This window comes from Mesoplodon mirus, assembly GCF_964341445.2.
Source record: "Mesoplodon mirus genome assembly, chromosome: 12".
Lineage (NCBI taxonomy): Eukaryota > Metazoa > Chordata > Mammalia > Artiodactyla > Ziphiidae > Mesoplodon > Mesoplodon mirus.
In genome coordinates this window covers 13,219,315-13,240,021 of record NC_138988.1, presented here as the reverse complement: position 1 = coordinate 13,240,021, position 20,707 = coordinate 13,219,315, and the positions used below count along the sequence as shown (strand labels likewise).

At 39.6% G+C, this 20,707-nt stretch overlaps 1 protein-coding gene across 7 annotated transcripts in view; it reads left to right on the top strand.

The window, feature by feature from the left end:
• The window catches only part of CNTN4 (contactin 4), a 547,079-nt gene that overhangs the window by 371,721 nt on the left and 154,651 nt on the right, over window positions 1–20,707 (top strand). For all 7 annotated transcript variants that reach the window (XM_082637407.1, XM_082637404.1, XM_082637405.1 and 4 more), the window contains 2 exons: window positions 8,176–8,278; window positions 11,491–11,675. In XM_082637407.1, coding sequence (XP_082493533.1) covers window positions 8,176–8,278; window positions 11,491–11,675 — 288 coding nt within the window. The remainder of the gene's footprint in view (window positions 1–8,175; window positions 8,279–11,490; window positions 11,676–20,707) is intronic.

Genomic DNA, 20,707 nt, shown 5'->3' with positions numbered 1-20,707 from the left:
GATGGAGAATTAAAGCAGGATTATTTAAGCTTCAATTGTGGTAAGAGCTACCAAGGAGCAGTGAAGGTGCAGTGAGATTATGCAGACAATCAAAGTTTGTGTGTAAGGAAGTCTGGCCTGGTCTTGGGAATCAGCTCAAGCTTCCATAAAGAGTTGGCCGATCTAACAGGAAGGATAAGAATTCCAGGCAGTGGATACAGTGTTTGTTTAAACCAGGAGCTGGCAAATTTCCTCCTGTAGGCCAGTCTGGCCCGTGGCCTGCTTTTGTAAATAAAGTTTAACATTTTTTTCCATAAAAATGTTGAGTATTCTTAGCTAACTCCTAGATTCTCTGTAATTTTTATTGCTATTGTAAATGGTATCTTATTTTTAATTACATTCTCTATTTAATTGTAAGTGATTCAGCATTTGGCAAGCTTGCTGAAATCTTGTTAGTTCTATAGTTTGTTGATGCTGTTGACTCTCTCAAACTTTGCTGTCTTCCCCATTTCTTCTAAGCCAGGACTTAGCCAGCCCTTAGTTTATGAGCCACATATAACCCACCACTGTTTTTGTAAATAAAATTTTATTGGAAAGTAGCCATGCTTATTTGTTTACATATTGTCTATGGATGCTTTCCAGCTACAATGGCAGAGTTGAATCAGAGACTGCATGACTCACAAAACCTAAATAAAATCCTTGCTATCTGTGTCTATGCAAAAAATAACTTTGCCAATCTCTGACAACAGGATAATATCTTTAAATATTTTAAGACTGTCCATCAAGACTTGTTCTTTGTGGCTCCAAAGACTTGAACTAGGACCACCATGTACAAATTTGGGGGAGAGGGACTTACCTGGTGGTCCAGTGGTAAAGAATCCACCTTCCAATGCAGGTGATGCGGGTTCAATCCCTGGTCAGGGAACTAAGATCCCACATGCCACGGGGCAACTAAGCCCATGCCACAACTACTGAGCTTATGCGCCTCAACTAGAGAGCCTGCACGCCACAAACTACAGAGCCCACGTGCTTTGGAACCCGCACGTGATAGCTACAGAGCCTGTGTGCCCTGAAGCCTATGCGCCACAACTAGAGAAGAGAAAACCCTCACGCCACAACTAGACAGGAGCCCACATGCAGCAACGAAAGATCCTGCATGCCTCAACAAAGATCCCGTGTGCTGCAACTAAGACCCGATGCAGCCAAAAATAAATAAATACATACATACATACATAAGAAAGACATAAAAAATGAGGGAGAGAGAGTTGTTTAGCTCACAATATGAAGAACTTTTTAGTAGGATCAATATAAAAGTACTTCGTCAAAAAAAGACAAAAGTCGGCTTTCTTTCACCTAAAAGATGGTGGCTTTATAATTAATTGCCCAAAGTGGAAACTATTAGCAAATTACTTCAGGACTTGTTGTAAACCAGGACTGTCCCAGGCAAGCAAGGATAAATAGTTACTCTCCCTTCATAGGAGACACCTTTCTGGAATAGTTCAGGTTATCTCTGCACTTTAACTATTGAGAAGGAAGGAAAGAGATGTAGGTTTGATTGAGGTCAAATAATGAGGTTTGTTTTCACCTCCCACAGGCTTCTGAAGTCACATTAAAACCCCAGTGTAAGTGAGATACACCCGCAGGTGTCTTATTCCTCTTTTCCAGCACTGGGGAAGTTCTTATTTGCACAATTATTGCCTCGAACGGGAATTCACTGATTAGGGGCTGGGTAGTGGTGGAGATTCCATGGACAGTCCCCTAGATCCTACAATGTCCCCTTCAACCCAGGGCAAAACAAGCTTTTCTTAAAAGAGTAAAATAGTGAACTCAGCCAAAGAAATGTGTATGACTAATCAGATATTTCCAAATATTTTTAGATAAATGGAATATATATCATATGATTCATTCCTCAAGAAAGGCCATGTGGGAACTTTTCATAGGACAGTTTTTGCAGTTTTTCTTCAGTAGAAAATCCCACTCTGTAGAAGTTGGTAAAAGTCCCTTCTGTGGTTTAATTTACAACTGCAGATTCCAGCTAAGGCAGGTGTTGGCAAAATCTTAAGGCACAAAATTCTGCAAACTGGCCTCCTTCTGCCAAGACAGCTGTCTGCAAGTTGTAGTTAAACAAGAGTGGTGTGTGGCTGATTTCTCTTTTATATTCTATAATTTGGCAGTTATTCTGTCACATTCTAGTTCTTACAGACATCAGCATCAGCCTTAATAATTTTTCAGGCTTTGAAAGGGAGATAATCATTGCCACAAGGTCGTCTGCAGGATCCAGGCTCTTGATTGGCATTGTGGCTGGTGTGACTCTGCATTACTAGTCATCTCCCAGTGACTAGCCCATGATGTATGTTACTCTTCGGTGCAACTTCCTGCTTTGGCTCAATACCTCGTGGTTGCTACAGAAGTTCTTAAAGTACATTCCCTGGACCAGAAACATCAGCATCACCTGGGAACTTGTGAGAATGCACATTCTCAGGCTCCATCTCAACTTACTAGTTGAAACTCAAGCCCTCCAGGTGATTTAAAGTTTAGGAACACTGGTTTTGGAAAAAACACCTAGAAATTTGTAGCATATCTTCTTTAGGAAATAAACTCAGTTATTCCATAAACAATTAATTGTTCCCTGCATATGCCACATCACTACACAAGGCACTGGAAAAGGTTAACTACAAATGTCGTGAAGATAATGATCAGGTCTGTGGTATGCACATCGTAACCCCATTGCTATAGGTGGTGTTAAATCAATATTTATTGAATTCATTGGAATGTAAATACACCTAAGCCCCTGACTCCTGAAGACTTTGATGTATGAAATTTTAAGTGATATAACTTTCACTACTGTTATAGCAGCCGGCGCTCTCATTCCAATGAATAGAAAATATTGACAATGCATTTTAATGAATTAAGACTTTTTTCACCTTATGTTTAAAATTATAGATATAGGTATCTCTATTTAGAATTGAAAGCAAGATTTTTTTCTATAGGCAATGTATATATTTCAGTCAGGAGAAAGGAAATATTGCTGAGATTATAAATCCTGGTTGATCCTGACAATATTGTATGCACTTTTACTTCAGCTGTACCTTGGTTGTGTAGACATACCTAGGCCATTATATCTTCCCGACTTCCTAAATAGTTTGAAGATGGAAAAAGGATTCTGGAGCAATCCCATCAATGGCCTCACCCTTTTTGCCTAATTATTATGTAAATCACCAGAGCAGCTATAGACCAATTAATTTCAAAAGTGTACAGGTGGTCAGAGGAATGACTTGAAAAATGTGCTCCTCTTTTAAGGGGCCTTTTGTTTCTTAAAAAATAAAAAAAGGCAACAGCTTTTTAAATTTAATATAGAAAAAGGCCAAAATAGTTGAAATGAAAGAAATAGTCAAATAAAAATGTAGCCTGTGCAAGATGTAATCAAATTAAATGGAACGCTTCACAGGTGTTCCAAAAAATGTTCATAATGTAATTGAAGAAAATGTCTTCCTTCATTTTTTTATGACTTAAATACTAGGACAGTCTTTACATACAATAAAAATTGTTTAAAGAGCAGTGAAATGCATGCCATTTCACCTCTGATCCCTATCTTTATGTCCTATAACTACTGCCATAAATACCATTTAATCTTCACCATTACTGATAACTCTATTACTTGGTTCCTATAGCCATAAATATAGACCACTGTGTGTCCACCCAGAAATCACTCCATGTGACCACATAAACAACCTACACAGCTCATTTTAGAGAAACATGATCTGAAGTTAGTGAACTTGGACAAGAGCCATGATAATACTTAAAAACAACTTCCATGCCTGGGAAGACTTCCATGTTTGACTTAATGGCTATTATGTGTCCCAGTATCAGTATAAAGAGCCACATTTCTACATCTTTTTCTCCCTTTCACAAATTCCTACATATCACAGTTTTTTCCATATGCCTTGTACTGAGCTAAGATTTGTGAGGAACAGAAAAAAATCAGAAGTACTTCCATTCCTCAAAGAAGTAAAAGTACAACAGAAGAGATGACAAATGTATAAATAGCTATAAAGATGATAGAAAACAGCAATGTTATTCGAGAGCACCCAGAAGTTTATTTGTAAAATGTTTCATGGCAGTTTTTTACTGAGCACCTATTAAGTACAGAGACAAAAATAAAAGCAAGGATGAAAAAGATGGACATATTACTTGACATCATGGGGTTTACAATCTGGATGGAAGACAGAACTAAACACAAGAACTAAACATGAGAAGTATACATTGTGATGAAGACAGAAGTCACAAATAAACAAAATATTTCAGAAGGTTGAAATCTTTGAAAGAGATGTTCTTTAAAAAATTGTTCAGGGCTTCCCTGGTGGCGCAGCGGTTGAGAGTCCGCCTGCCGATGCAGGGGACATGGGTTCATGCCCTGGTCTGGGAGGATCCCACATGCCGCAGAGCGGCTGGGCCCGTGAGCCATGGCCGCTGAGCCTGCGTGTCCGGAGCCCGTGCTGCACAACGGGAGAGGCTACAACAGGGAGAGGCCCGCGTACCGCAAAAAAAAAAAAAAAAAATTGTTCAGTGAGGAGCCAACTGGTAGGCAAGACAAGATGGCAGTTAAGAAGAATATGGCTATGACCCAGCAATCCCACTCCTGGGCATATACCCAGAGAAAACCATAATTCAAAAAGATACATGCACCCCAGTGTTCATTGCAGCACTGTTTACAATAGCCAGGTCATGGAAGCAACCTAAATGCCCATCGACAGAAGATGCAGTACATATATACAATGGAATATTACTCAGCCATAAAAAGAAACAAAATTCGGTCATTTGTAGAGGCGTGGATGGACCTAGAGACTTATATAGAGTGAAGGAAGTCAGAAAGAGAAAAACAAATATCGTATATTAATGTATGTGGAATCTAGAAAAATTGTACAGGTGAACCAGTTTGCAAGGCAGAAATAGAGACACAGATGTAGAGAACAAATGTATGGGCACCAAGGGGGGGAAAGCAGCGGGAGTGGTGATGGTGGGATGAACTGGGAGATTGGGATTGACATATATATGCTAATATATATAAAAATAGATAACTAATAAACTAGAACCTGCTGTATAAAAAATAAGTAAATTAAATTAAAAAACAAAAAAAAGAAGGATTTAGATAGAGGGCCTGGTCCAGAAAGAGAGCTATTACCAGAGATAACTACAAAGAGTATGGCCTAGGTGTGGTAGACTCGGGAGGGCTCAGTGGACCTGTGTATTCAAATTCCTAACTCTATCCTATTGTCTCTGCATGGCATAACAGACTTTGTTTACCAAACATTTGCTTTTCCCGTATTTCTGTGAGTTGTCTTCCTTCCCTTTGAAGACCCATATCCCTACCCCCTCCTCCTTAGCTCAGGATGGCCTATAAGCTTTAACTGCCTGCCTGTCTTTGACCCTCTCATGCCTGTGTGAGGCTCCCATATGTACAAAATTAAATTTGTTTTTTTCTCCTGTTAATGTCTTAATTAATAAATAAGCCAAAAGAATTTTAGAAAGGTAGGGAAAAAGTTTTTCCTCCCTTACATTCCCAGTTGTATTCCTGGCATCTAGGGCAGTAAAAATAAGAAAGAAAGAAAGAAAGAAAGAAAGAAGCCGAATGCAAAAGACCACACACTGTATGATTTCATTTATATGTAATGTCCAGAAGAGGCAAATCTATAGACATAGAAAGCAGGTTAGTGGTTGCCGGGGGCTGGGATTGGTTCTGGAATTAACTGTCAACAGGCATGAGGGGTCTTTCTGGGGTGATGAAAATGTTCTAAAACTGGCTTATGCTGATGGTTGCACGACTCAGTCAGTTTACAAAATCATTACATGTTTTTTACAGTAAGTCATGGGAAACAGTGAGAACTGAAGCAAAAGAGATTTGATACTTTCTGGTCATTTAAAGACTGCTGTGGGCTACAGAGTGTAGGGCATACTAAGGAAAGGGGTACAGCAGGCTGGAGGAGGGGATTTTGAATCGGGGCCATAAAAGGTGGGATTTTAGGTTGAGGAGATAATAGCTGAGGGGACCTGGGACACTGAGCAAGTGCTATTTCGGTTGCTCAGGACAAGGATGTGTGAGACATTTTTGATCCTTGATGATCCTTTCATAGTTGGATTACAGGAACCAGGTTTATATGTAATGTTGATAGAACGAGGGGGTAGGGGGGAAACCTGATCATGGCTGAGACAGTCTTGACCCTCCGTATTTTAACCGTATCATTTCATCTCCCTTCCGCTCACAATACACCGCAATGTAGTTTGTCTTGATTTCCCGGGAGGACCAAAGACCTCTTTCTCTCAAGGCAGTTGTTTTTCTAATTAACACTGCTCTCGGGGTACACAGCCACACAGACAGCACTCAGAGGTGTTAAGTTGTTCCTGAGCTCCGAGTCATACTACTGATATTTATGGGATGGTGAATCAGCTGTATGGGTTGTTTATTAGCAAGTTGAGCAGAAGTGTGCGAATGCGGGCGTTAGCAAGCCCTGTCTCTTTGTGGTCCTGCTGTGAGGGCGCATGCTTAAGGGAAGGCAAACCCAAACATAAGTGCAAGAGGACTCAGAGACTGACCAGAAAGGGGGGAATGGTTTTGTATCTGAACGTGTCAAGCATGGATTTCATGTATTGGAATTTAGTTTTGGAGTGTTACTCCTGCAGTGGCCAGAGGCCATAGTAAAAGACTAAGATGAGGACTCAGGGACCAGAGTTGCAACCTTGAATACTAGTCTGCTGTGGGACTAAAGACAAACAGTTTAACCCCTTCGAGATTACAGACTTGCTTGTGAAAGGCAGGGACAGACTAGAACTGTGGTTTTCATTTTGCGGGGGTTAAGGTCCTTTCTAGTATGGGTTGCTAGGTATGGGTCCTTTCTGCAGAAAAGTATGCATCCATGAATGCCAAGATTAAGAATACTGAACCAAATTAACTCAAAGGTGTCTTCCAAATCCATTCCTCCCTGTCAGTCTACGAAAGGATAAAAACGAACAGCTATGTTCAACTTTGCGCTTTTGATGACATATGTCACAGCAAACCTAGCTAGACTAATGCATCATTTGTCACTTGGGGTTGATTTCTTTTTTACACATTGAGGAAATCCCATTGCTGCTTCCCAAACTGTGAAGCTGCAGATAAAGAGGGTCACCTCTGCAAAATGAATGGAACTGTTTCTCTTAGTCATTTTACCTGTCCCCATCTGTTCCTTACTTTTAACCTTTCCATCTGAATCCTTCAGTCTCTTTTCCCTCTAACTGTGGGAAGCCTAAAGAAGAGATGAAATGGAGGATCCTATCATGTTTTAGTAAGCTAGATAATTTCAAACTTTATATTGGCACAGTTGAATCAGAGACCACAGGAAATGACTAGAAATTGAATAGAAATAAATGTATTAAAACAATTAGAGTAGTGGTAGACAGTGTCAAGAATGTATTGATAAGAAATCATTCATAAGCATTTAGTTATAAAGCGTGGACTTAATTTGTTCGGCTGTGCTGCCTTGGCTATAATTATACAGTAATTTTCCAGGATATGGAAAAGTGGGAGAATATGACCTTCAAAGTTAGCCTGCCATTGCTGCCATTGGCAAGGTGGGTATAACTTAAAGGTTGTTTTCAGTGGTTACTTCCTATTGTTCTTTTGTCATTGTTTCAGAATATATTAAAAATATAAGAATTTTGTGTTACCTTGCATATACCAATTTATGACTAATTCAGATTGACCTTCAAAAGTGAAAGAAAAGTAATTTGTGGTGATGATTACTCAGAAATTGTCTTTATATAGACACAATAAAGCATGAACATATTATTTTAATGTATTTTAAATTTTCTGCAGTACGTTTCCAAAAAAATAATTAATATATTCCTGGTGACTAGGACTTTATACCCCTTCCTCTTTTTCTTCCATGACTACTTTTTTTTAAAAAGTATTTTCAAGAAGCAATGGGGTATGCATGGAGAATTTACTCCTAGGCAGATGGTGTGGTGCTGTGATACAAATTTTTCTGTAGCAGTAACTGGGAGAGAAGCCATGATTCACGGCTGTTAAGAGATAGGAGCCGTTTTACAGGAAGGAACTAAGTGCACACACAGTGGTGTGTAGGAGCATCCTACGTTAACAGAAAAACACTTGTGTACGTTTTAAAAGAATCTCCAAGACTTAGCTCCTTTGTTTATTCACAGGGGTGATGGGTGAATATGAGCCAAAAATAGAAGTGCAGTTCCCAGAAACGGTCCCGACTGCAAAAGGAACAACAGTGAAGCTGGAATGCTTTGCGTTAGGAAAGTAAGTTCTGGTTTCTCTTCTCCCTTGTCCTCCCTCCAGCTTGGGCAAGTGTAGAATTTTCTTTGCACTGTTCGCCGTGATGGTTTCTGAAGTAACTGAAAAGCAAGCCAAGCCTCTCTTGCTGTGATACTGTGTGCACATCTTTGATTTCGCCCTCTCATCATGGAGAGGGGATGTGTCATGGAACGAGAGGGATTAGGCTGCCATGATGGACATGGCCACAAAGGAGAGGAGAATGGGCAGTTCTGAAAAAGTGCTTTGTTCTATTACAATGACCTGTAATGTACATGTTGTCTAACCCAGAATGATAGGAAAACAATGGCCTTCATTTGAGGTACTGTGAAGTTGACTGGAAAAATGTGGACTTTCATTCGGGTCCCAGTTTACGGAATATGCATCAAACGTCTTGTATTTCCTTTTAAATTGCCCGTCTCTTCTTTCTCCTGTTCTGAAAATTTTATTTTATTGCAGTATAGTTGATTTACAGTATTGTGTTAATTTCTGCTATACAGCAAAGTGAGTCAATTATACATATATATATTCTTTTCCATTATGGTTTATTACAGGATATCGGATATAGCTCCCTATGCTATGCAGTAGGAGCTTATTGTTTATCCATTCTCTATATACTGCTTTGCATCTGCTAATCCCAAGCTCCCAATCCATCCCTCCCCACCTCCCGCCCCCTTGTCAACCACAAGGCCGTTCTCTATGTCTGTGAGTCTGTTTCTGTTTCATAGATAAGTTCATTTGTGTCATATTTTAGATTCCACATGTAAGCAATAGCATCTTCTTTCTACTTTCGATTTCGATTTCCTTCTGCTTTGGCTAGAGATTGGTAAGACCTGATATTCTCTAAGAGAGTCTTTATTTTACAAAGTCATCTGAAAATTATTCACAATTTTATTATTCAATCTGTGGAGTCTTCTTAGATAAGCCTACTTGGGAACCAGTTAGATTTTCCGTTACAGTATCTGTCAGAGGGCATAAGGGAGATAAAAAGCAGATCAGTTAAGATTTTGCCAGTAACCCTGCAGGAAAGGTTTGGCATCAGTGATAAAAACTGTCATCTGAAATAAGAATTTTTTGGTCATCTATGTACTTTAATGATGCACGTGAATCTCTATGCCCAACCCCACCTATCTGGCTAACCCACTGCTAACTCCTCATCCTTTTCCTGTACCCAAATGTTGGCTAAGGCAGCAACACTAACTTTTGCTCAACCCCTGTGTCAGCATGATTTTGTGTTTTACAGCAACCATGGAAGAAAGCTGTTCCTTTTTTTTTCAATTTTATTTTTAGCTCTAAAGAAAGGATTCTTTTGGTTTTCCTGTTTTCAAGTCATGGTAGTATACGCTGCAGTAGTATCTTTACTTTGGTGCTGAAATATACAGTGATCATTTTCTATGTCCTGAAAACTTACCCCGTTAAATAAATTATGACCTTGCTGTAGGATTGAACACTGTACCAACATCAAAAGTCAAGTTGTAAAACAACATGTGAAACCTAGAAAATGCCCATGGTTTATTACTAAGAGACTAAAAGCAGATTGCCAAACAGTAGAAGATGGTCCTGTTTTTTATTGTATATAAATATATATTTATATATATATTAGGAAACTTAATTCAAAGAAAAGATGAGAGAAGGTAACTGGATAGGCTAGAAATGTATTTGGTGAACTCTGCAAGGTGACACCTTGAAAAATCTTCTGTGGAGGAAGACAGCAAAATTTACGTTGTTCCCACTTCAAAGGGGGTATGAATTACACACTATTCACACTGCTTGAATGGCACTAGAATGAAAACAAAGGCCCCAAATTGGGCTCCTCCAATCTACACAGAAATGTTTGGGTATGCACATCCAGCTGCGGAAACACATCATCGTGGCCCGCTTAAGAGCAGAAAGACTATCTCTAAGTACAGTTATTTGTAAAGGCACGTATTAAGTGTCTATCTCATCACATGTAAAGACACCCATAATGTACTTTTGATAGAACCCTTTCTGCCTTTCGAGTTAGTGTCTGCCTAATGAACTTAAATTCCTCTAAAATAAGTATAGTAGAGTTGATGGCTCTAATTTTTTAAATACCGTCTCAGGTTTTCCAGAGAAGATTAGCAAGTCTTTAGTGTAATTACTTGTCTGTGTGTGTTTTTGTAAAAAATAAATATGTAAACAATTGTATCCCCTACTAGGAAGCCGCAATCTTAAAAGCTGTGGTTAGCTCACTAAACCATTGATTTGCAGATTCAGTGATGCCCTTGCAATATATATACACTACCAAACGTAAACTAGATAGCTAGTGGGAAGCAGCTGCATAGCACAGGGAGGTCAGCTCGGTGCTTTGTGACCACCTAGAGGGGTGGGATAGGGAGGGTGGGAAGGAGGGAGACGCAAGAGGGAAGAGATATGGGAACATATGTATATGTATAACTGATTCACTTTGTTGTAGAGCGGAAACTAACACACCATTGTAGAGCAATTATACTCCAATAAAGATGTAAAAAAAAAAAAAAAAAAGATGCATCCTAACAGTTTCGGCTGGAGGATGATAGATGTCTTGAGAGTACTTAAAGACCCCACAGATTGTTTCTTTCCTTATCTCACTACTTAAGTAGAGTTTCCTGAAACCACCCTCCTAATGGACTGCTACAATGGACTCCTAAAGGTTCCACAGAGAGTGTCCCAAGAGGCAGCAAGTAGAAGCTGCCAGTTTCGTATCCCCTGAGCCTTGAAACTGACACATCACTTCTGCCTTATTTCAGTAATCCAGGTAGCCAAAGAACCCACCAGTTTCAAGGAGAGGGGGGCCTGGACCTCACCTTAGTGGAAGGCATGTTTAATTCTCCCCATTTGTGCATGGACATTTTCATTTTCATATTTATGATTTTAAAAGAAACAGATGCACTAGAAAAAATAGAAGAAGCATATAAAAATCTGTTTTTATTTCATTGGTAATATTGCATACGATATAGATTAACTTATTTAAGGTTATTTGATTTTAAGGAAAACACTAAGTATATAATAATACTGGAGATGTGAATATCACTAAAATCATTAATGGTGATATGTGAATAAATGACATTTGGGGAACACTGTCTAGTGCAAGCTTATAATGTTTAGAAGTAAGAAGGAAGGGATTGTAAGCAGCCTAGGTTCAAATAAAAGAAACAGTCACTCTAACTTGATTCACTCCCATTTTTTCTTGCTATCAGTCCAGTACCAACTATTATCTGGAGAAGAGCTGATGGAAAGCCGATAGCAAGGAAAGCCAGAAGACACAAGTCAAATGGAATTCTTGAAATCCCCAATTTTCAGCAGGAGGATGCTGGTTGGTACGAATGTGTGGCTGAAAATTCAAGAGGCAAAAACATAGCAAGGGGACAGCTGACTTTCTTTGGTAAGACTGTGATTCCAGTTTATCATTTGTTGACCTTCCTGGTATTAACATTGTAAGCTGGGAGGTGTGCATTCAGGTTTTTTCAGAAGGATTGTTCGAAATAGGATCATGTAAAACCCTTGGTTTGCTGCTTAATTAGCATGCCCTGGGTGATTCTGGGTGGGGAGAGTGAGGATGGGGGGCAGGGATGGAAGATATAGGCTGATACGTTTGGGGCATAGAAATTAGTGTGAACACACTTGCAGAGGACCTATTTTCTCTCCTGCCATCAAGCTGCAAAACTGACACAGGAAACGTTTTGCTATTCCTGTTCCTGTTTTTTTTTTTTTTAAAGCTCTCTGCTTTTCTTCATTCGAATTTTGATTTGGAGTTCGTGTTAATCCTTTGTAATTGCTCCTATTTGGTAGTGATTTAATATGGTGCTATGAACATTTCAAAATGCACATTGTCCAAATTTAGTTCTTACCAGAGCAGAGCATGACAAATCTCTCTCACCCCAAAGACTTTTTCCGCGCAGCTGCTCCTATTCCAATCGAATCATCGGCATTGATCCAAACATAATATAAATGTAAAACCTCTAGCAAGTGGTCATCAATTGAGCCTATCTTGGAAACCCTGTTAGGGTATTGATTTGAAATCCAGAAAGGGATTTCAGTGAATAGGCATTTTGAAAGCAAATTGAGTTCTCCCAAATTGGAACATGCCTGAATCCCATCTGTCTGGCATATTGAAAATAAATATTATAGATTGATAAGTATTCAAGAATGGCTTAAATAAACAACAGTGTATATTAAAAGGCTGAGAGCAGTTCTTTAGGCAGGGCCAAGTTGTAGCAAAGGCTTTAAACCTTCCTTTTTCTTGAAGTAACTAATACCATGAAAGTGTATTTATTTCATCAATTCTTCTTCCAGAGCATTTTGGTTTTAAGATATGGGGAAAGAATTTTGTTCAGTAATCGTGTAAGGTTTTTTAGAAGCATGATTAGAAAATGGGCGGAGATTTTGAATATCAGCTAGCCTTCAGCAACCTCCCCCATTGACCCTCAGCATTTTGGACTCATACTTCTGACATTGCCCACTTGGTGGAAGAACACACATGATTTTACCAAGTGCTTCACGTGATGACTTCAGCACCAGTTGTTTGAATAAATATGCACTCTTTTTTAATCACCCATCTTCCTTCAACAATAAAGGACCAACTCTACTCATGCCAGATGACAGACTTGATGCTTGATCTTTGCTCTTTCATAAACTGTCATGGTTGATACCTTATTTGATTGGTTGAAAAGCAAAAGACATCACAGTTCATTGGCTGGAAAAACATAAGACTGAAGGTTACAGATTTGTTCAGTGAGATGCACTTGCTGTCTTTTTTAAGTGTTTAGGGTACATTTTTCTCTCCAGTGTAATAATTATTTCTCCTGTATCAGGTAGGAACAACCTGAAAATATTTAGGTAAATGACCAATTTTTTTAAAATTAGTTGGATAGATATTTCCATCCAGTGGCGGTGGTTCCTAAATGTTACTTGTGTTGCTCGAATAATTGATTGAGTCATTTTTCACTTTCATGTTTTTCTTTGAAGTGAAATATCTGTTTCACTATGTTAAAAAGGCGTGAAATAGTCTGTTACCAGGAGTTGACATAGTGCTTTCTAGTAGGTCAGAGATTTCCTGCACCAGAAATAGAAGAGTCCACTGTTACTGTTCTGGAGAATCAACCTTGTCACTGGCCTCCAGCCTTGTATAGTGAAAGGTTTTTTCAGGGATCCTGCCTGGAGATGAAAATCAGGTCCTAACAGTGTTTCCCTTTTAAATGAAGTTGTCTGCATCCATGCATGGAGAAGAAAGCAGAATGAAATTTGCCTACTTTCTGAAGATAACTCAGCTTTTTCCTCAGTTGTCAACCACCCTTGGTGTTAGAAGCTTGTCTAATAAGTTGACTTTCATGGTGCTGGGCTTTTGCATCTATGTTTATTCTTTTGTTTATCCTCAACTAGCGTATCAGCTAGTTGACACAGAAATTATCAAATTGTTTTCATTGTCACAGGAGAGCTTAATTATACAAAAGTGCTTGGCTGTCATTTTTTTTCTTTCTTTTTAAATATTTTTTCTGGTCTGTAGTGGGTTTGTCCAATGCTGTGTTTCTGATATCCAGCTGCCTAGATCTCCAAGTTAAATGAGTTATTATCATTAAAGTCACCATATATTTCACAAAAGGGGAGAAAGTAGCCCCAGTCACTTATCCATGAATGTTCTGTCTTTGTTAACAAGAAAATTTCTTACAACATTAATATGTGCTGTGCTCAGGGATTATAAACCATGGGTTTCAGCTTAGAAACCTGCTTCTCCTTTTTGGTTCCAGGTTGCTGCATCCCATTCATCAACTCTTCACTTGAACAGCCACGGACAGGTGTGCTCACTTCTGTTCTGGCCTGACAAAATGGCAATTTTTCTGATCCTGCCCTAAAACCCTTTTACCTTCCTCCAAAGACCTGCTGGGCATGGTTCCATTGCTCCTATGTTCCCTGTGTCAGGATGATAGAAGCCCCTGTTCCTGGTTGGTGTGTTTCCACTGTGGCTGTGTCTTTAGGTTAGCATGTGCTACTCGTGGTTGGGATATGGGAAGAACTGAAGCTAGTTCAGACATAAAATATTTTTACCCATCTCCATTTTCCCAATTTATTTTGCCATGACCTATACTTGTCTGTGTGGTCTAATTTTAATCTGCTCTTTCAGATATTTTTCAGCATAAAAAACTTCCTAAAAATAGATCTGTTATATATTCAGGGTTAAAATACTACAGATCTTTGTTACTTAAAGGTTGACATTTTCTAAAATGGCTTTAATATATTATTAATTTGTTCAAAAGAAATTTTTATTGCCTACCATATGGCAGGCAATGCTGGGCACTTAGGGTTGTAGGACAAATCCCTGCCTTCAAGGAGCTTGTCTTTTACTAGAAGCTGATGGGCAATTTACTATTAAGCAAATAAACGAACTAGAAAATTTCATAGTGTGGTAAGAGTTGTGAAGAAAATGAGTAGTATGATATGATAGCAAATAACTAGGAGCAGAAGAAAGGCTTCATAAGATAAGGTAGTCAGGGAAGACTTGTCTGAGATTTGACTTTGGAGCTGAAACCTAAAGGACGCAAAAGAGCCAGGCATTCAAGGAGTGGTACATTCCAGGCAGAAGGTAAGGAACTGCAAAGCCCCTGAGACAGGAAACTACTTAACATTGCAATTAACACTGCATTGTGAGATGTATCAAGGAAGCTAGTGTAACTTAGTCATAGTGAGAAAGGGCAAAAAGTTTGGAAACATAGGAGGGTGACAGATGATGCAGTATCTTGTAAGCCAGGCACAGAGTTTGGGATTTATTCTGATCATAACGGGAAACCAGTGGAGGATTTTAAGCAGGGGAATGACTCAATCACATTCATGCTTTTAAAAGATCACTCCGGTTGTTCTGTGGTGATTAGATTATAGGGAACCAAGAGTAAAAGCAGGACAACTGGTCAAGAAGCCAACCAGGTGAGAGAGGTTGGTGGCTAGGACTCAAAGAAGGAAAATAAATGGAGGCTTGACATATATTTTGGAGTTAGAATGAGTAAGACACTCCCAAGTCATTCCTACACTTAGCCATTTTATAGATAAGGAAATTGATTCCCAAAGAGAAAATGTTACTGATTGAAGTTACATGGTTATGTAGAGCTAGATTCCAAATTCTATGCCTGTTCCTTCATGCTAGAGGTTCTCAAACTTCAGTGTGCTTTAGAGTAATCTGAAAATTTTATTAAAATACAGAATACTGCATTCTATCCCCAGAAGTTCTGATTCTGTAGAACTAGGGTGGGACCTGAGAATTTGTATTTCTGTTAAGTTCCTTGGTCATGCTTATGCAGCTTGTCTGGAGTCCACAGTGTGAGAACCATAGCTCTCGTGCTAGGCTGTTTTCAAGTGGTAGAGTGAATCCTAAGATTAAATTACATGCAAGCAAAGGTGTTCCTGCTTCCCATGAAAGCTACCAGCTTGCTGTCACATCAAGCATTATGGCCAGTCTACATAGACAAAGTAGGAGGGTGCTAAAGTAATTATCTTTGAAAAAAGGAAAGGGAAGTATAAAATGGATTTAATTCACTTGATAATTATTCATCTTTCCACCTCATTATGTCTGTATAGTCACTTCCTTTTTGCACAAATAGACCAACAGAGTAACATCATTTAGAAGAATGAAGCATGAACTAAAGGAGCCTGATATTTAATGCCTTTTGTTCAGTTTCTCCCATATGTAACGGGTGTTAAGAGAGTAAAATCATCTTCACCATGAGGAAATAGGGAATATAATATTTGAGCGGTGAGCAGGCTGTTGTTCATAGAATCCTATAATGTTTGAGCTGGAAGGATCTACTGGGGCCAACTCATTGATTTTTTAAATTTATTTTATTTATTTTTATTTTTGGCTGTGTTGGGTCTTCGTTGCTACGCGCGGGCTTTCTGTAGTTGTGGTGGGCAGGAGCTACTCTTGGTTGTGGTGCGTGGGCTTCTCATTGCAGTGGCTTCTGTTGTTGCGGAGCACAGGCTCTAGGCGCGTGGGCTTCAGTAGTTGTGGGACAAGGGCTCAGTAGTTGTGGCTTGCGGGCTCTAGAGCGTAGGCTCAGTAGTTGTGGCGCACTGGCTTAGCTGCTCCACAGCATGTGAGATCTTCCTGGACCAGGGCTTGAACCCATGTCCCTTGCATTGGCAGGCGGATTCTTAACCATTGCGCCACCAGGGAAGCCCTTCTCTTTGATTTTTATAAGTTAAAAAAAAAAAAAAGAAAAAGAGAAAAAGTCCCAGAGACATAAAATAACTTACCCAAGGTGATAGAATGAGCGAGAATCAGAGCTATGACTAAAACTGCTCTTTCTGTGTTCCTTTTCCTGCCAATAAGACATTTTAATAAAATAGGTAAAGGGAAAAAATTCATCAATCATCCAGATACTTCTGCTTATTTTCCACAACCAAAGTCATAAATTAAAACATCCAGTTGAACAGTTGACTTATTCACTTCCTATTTTCCAAGGTGACCACCTGATTATTGAGTCCAAAAGAGTTCTTTTTTATTTTCCTCTCCAACTTACATCTATGGCTATATGTCTAGACCTTGTGGGCAATGGTCCTTTGGCTCTAAAGGCAAAACTGTAGCCATGATGACACTGCACGTGGTGTTGGGTTATCTCTAAGGTCAGAATACAGAAGCATCGTGTAGCATCTCATACTAATTTCCCCACAGATGTGCTATGTATATGTGATCACTAGATAATATTCAGCCCCACAAAGTGGCTTAAAGGATTGAGTGACCAAAAAATGAACACAACAGATAAGGTAATTTTGCAGTAAAGCTGTAATCTGCTTAACTGTCCTAGACAGAACTGATATCGAGACCCTCAGTTTCCTTGAGTGTCACTTCAGATAGTCAACAATTTTTGTTTCCTTCACTTCAGCTGGTAGTTCCAATTAAGTGGGTTGGTGCAATTTTTCAAGGGGTGCACATTGAAACATTTTGTAAATAATGGTCATTGGGAAGTAATACAGGAGTAGGGTTACAGGGTCCTTACCCCATGAGAAGCTTCAGACCAGGGAAGAAAAAGTCACATCAAAGACAATGTAGTGAAATGCAGTTCCATTCCCTTACTCTGTCATCAAAGAAGGCAGAAGTAACTGTTACAATTTTTATCTATCAAGGAATATTGTTTAAATTTACTTGTAGCAAGTTTTGCATACATATATTCATTTATCTGAAAATTTCCATGCTTCTCTAAAGCTGGAGTCCTCAAATTTTGGGTTTCAGATCGCCTTTTCACTCTGAAAGATTATCGTATACTCCAAAAAACTTTTGCTTATGTGGGTTATTTCTGCCAGTATATAGCATATTAGAAATTAATCCTGAGAATTTGAGTACTTTATTTTAAAATGACAACAGTATAATCAGTGCATATTAACATAATTAATGTATTTTAAGAAAACTGTATTTTTCCAAACAAAAAAGAGGGATGTTGTTTAGGTTTTTGCAAATATCTTTAATGTCTATTTTAGCAGAAAAAACTAGATTCTGGTATGTGCTTCTGTATTTAATCTGTCACGATTGTTGTTTTGGTTGAAGTGTACAAAGAAAATCTGATCTCACACAGATGTGTAGGTAGAAAGAAAGGCTCTCATGGACTCTCTGAAAGAGACTTGGGGAACCCCAGTGGTCCTGAGACCACACTTTGAGAACCATGGGTCCAAAAGAATACTCCCTTCTCCATTGACAGTAGGGGCATAGTTTAAGAGCCTGTCAGGAGAGCACGGATGTTGAAGCCAAGCAAGGCCTGTGTACCAGTCCTAACTGAGCCACTTTCTGAATCTGGACTTTCATGTCTCTGGACCTCATCTGTAAAATGGGGACAATGACACTTAACTTGCAGGTTATTATGAGGTCGAGAAATAGCACATATAAAGTGATGCTGATAGAGATATTATGTCAGTACTTTAGTGTCTGTGATTGGTAGTACTCTGTTCAGAAGGTGAATAGGGGGATGGAGAAAGGAATGTATTTAACCCAATAAGAGCACATTCAGAGAAACAGTAGGCAGTGACCGAGTTGAGAATTAAAAATAAACATAAAGAAATTAGTCTGTGTTAAACTAGATAATAGCTTGGTTTGTTTGGGTGGCAGTGGGCTTAGTGAACCAGCCTTAAGACCTTTTTCATGAACATATGGCTAATTTCCAATCCTTTTTTATTCATTGATTCATTTCTCAAGTTCTGAAATGACTACAACACATCCAGGAAGAAAAGAGAAAACGTATGTTCTTATAGAAATTAGGTAGCAGTAAAAGAGTTAAACCAGGGCTTCCCTGGTGGCGCAGTGGTTGAGAGTCCACCTGCTGATGCAGGGGACACGGGTTCGTGCTCCGGTCCGGGAAGATCCCACATGCCGTGGAGCGGCTGGGCCCGTGAGCCATGGCCACTGAGCCTGTGCGTCCGGAGCCTGTGCTCAGCAACGGGAGAGGCCACAACAATGAGAGGCCTGCGTACTGCAAAAAAAAAAAAAAAAAAAGAGTTAAACCAACCCATTCAAAAACAATACACATGATGACACAGAACAGTTTTGGTGTTCGTGCCCTATGAGCTGTATGTGTTCAGGAGGATAGCAGTTGACAGATCAGGGAAGGCTTCGTGGAGGAAGTGTTTCCGCGGAGTGAACACTGGGTAGGGATGAAGGGGAGGAGAACATTCCAAAAACACAAGTTGTTTTGAACAAGTATATGAGGCAGGAGCTGGCTTATTGGATTTGAGAACAAAGAAGACCCTCATTTGACAGGAGCTGTGTGTTCACTGGGCATACTTGGACAGAAAGTGAGAGAACTAGGTAGAACCAGATGACAGAGTACTTTAAATACTAGCCTAAAAATATGAAATGATGGCAATATTCTCTTAATTTGTACAACATTTACAGTGTGCAAAGCACATTCGCACATTCTATCCATTATCTCATGCATGGATTACTTCCTACAATCATATCTGTTTTATATATTAATGAGTACCTATTAATAGAAATGTACCTGCTTTTGGTTACCCGTAAGCGTGCCTTCACATTGTTGGTTTTTATATTCTTTGTGGCTTATTATTGTTACCTGTGAGACAGTTGGCCTGGTGGCACCTCCTCTGCCATTGCCAGGAGCAAAAGTACAGTGCAACTTACACAGAGATGAAGAGATCACAAATAGGAAAGTCTGAGTGAAACAGTAATTAACAGAGAACCCAGGAGATCCAAGAATTCAGATGGTTCAAGAGGTAATTAAAGGTTTAGCACATTAAAGTCAGAAGGAACTTTAGACACCAAGTCCAGCCATCCCTTGATTTAAATGAGAAAATGTATGCGCTCAATCTCCAGGTTCCAAATTCAAAGCTCTTTCTACAAAAGGACAAGATTTAGATACCTCAAAATAGTACTTTTCAACATGTATGTATTGTTAAATTGTCACGTTACTTTTTTAAACATGAAATTTTCAATATTTAAAACAAAGCAAGGCTGTCCTAGTTGAAGGACGTCCCTCCCAAGAATTCTCTGAGCATCATAGAACTGAATTTGAAAACCCTCATTAGCAGGGATCCCCAACCCCCGGCCACAGACCGGTACCAGTCCGTGGCCTGTTAGGTACAGCAGGAGGTGAGCGGCAGGCTAGTGAGCAAAGCTTTACCTGTGTTTACAGCCGCTCCCCATCACTCACATTACCACCTGAGCTCCACCTCCTGTCAGATCAGCATAGGCATTAGATTCTCAGAGAAGCATGAACCCTACTGTGAACTGAGTGTACAAGGGATCTAGGTTGCACGCCCCTTATGGAACCTAATGCCTGATGATCTGAGGTGGAGCTGAGGCAGTGATGCTAGCGCTGGGGAGCGGCTGCAAATGCAGATTATCATTAGCAGAGAGGTTTGACTGCACAGAGACCGTAAGAAATCAGTTGCTTGCAGAAACACTATCAGTGAGTGGCAAGTGACAATTAAGCTGCATCTTATGGAGTAGACTGGACATAAGCAACACACTTCGGGTGTCACCGTCTCCCATCACCCCCAGATGGGACCATCTAGTTGCAGGAAAACAAGCTCAGGGCTCCCAGTGATTCTGCATTATGGTGAGTTGTATAATTATTTCATTATATATTACAATATAATGATAATAGAAATAAAGTGCACAATAAATGTAATTCGCTTGAATCATCCCAAAACCATCCCCCCACCTCCAGTCCGTGGAAAAATTGTCTTCCGTAAAACCGGTCCCTGATGCCAGAAAGGTTGGGGACCACTGCTCATTAGGATATTGGTTGCTGGTGTTGTGTGGGGAGTGGATGAGAGCCTGAAGTCAGAGGACTGGAGATTATGAGGGGAGATCAAATTTGGACCCTAGCACAGAACACAGTATGAGTATTTCTTGTGAAGCTCGTCCTTCCTTTTAGTGACTTCTGCAAATGAGAAGTTGAGGGTTTAAGAGGAAACTATAAC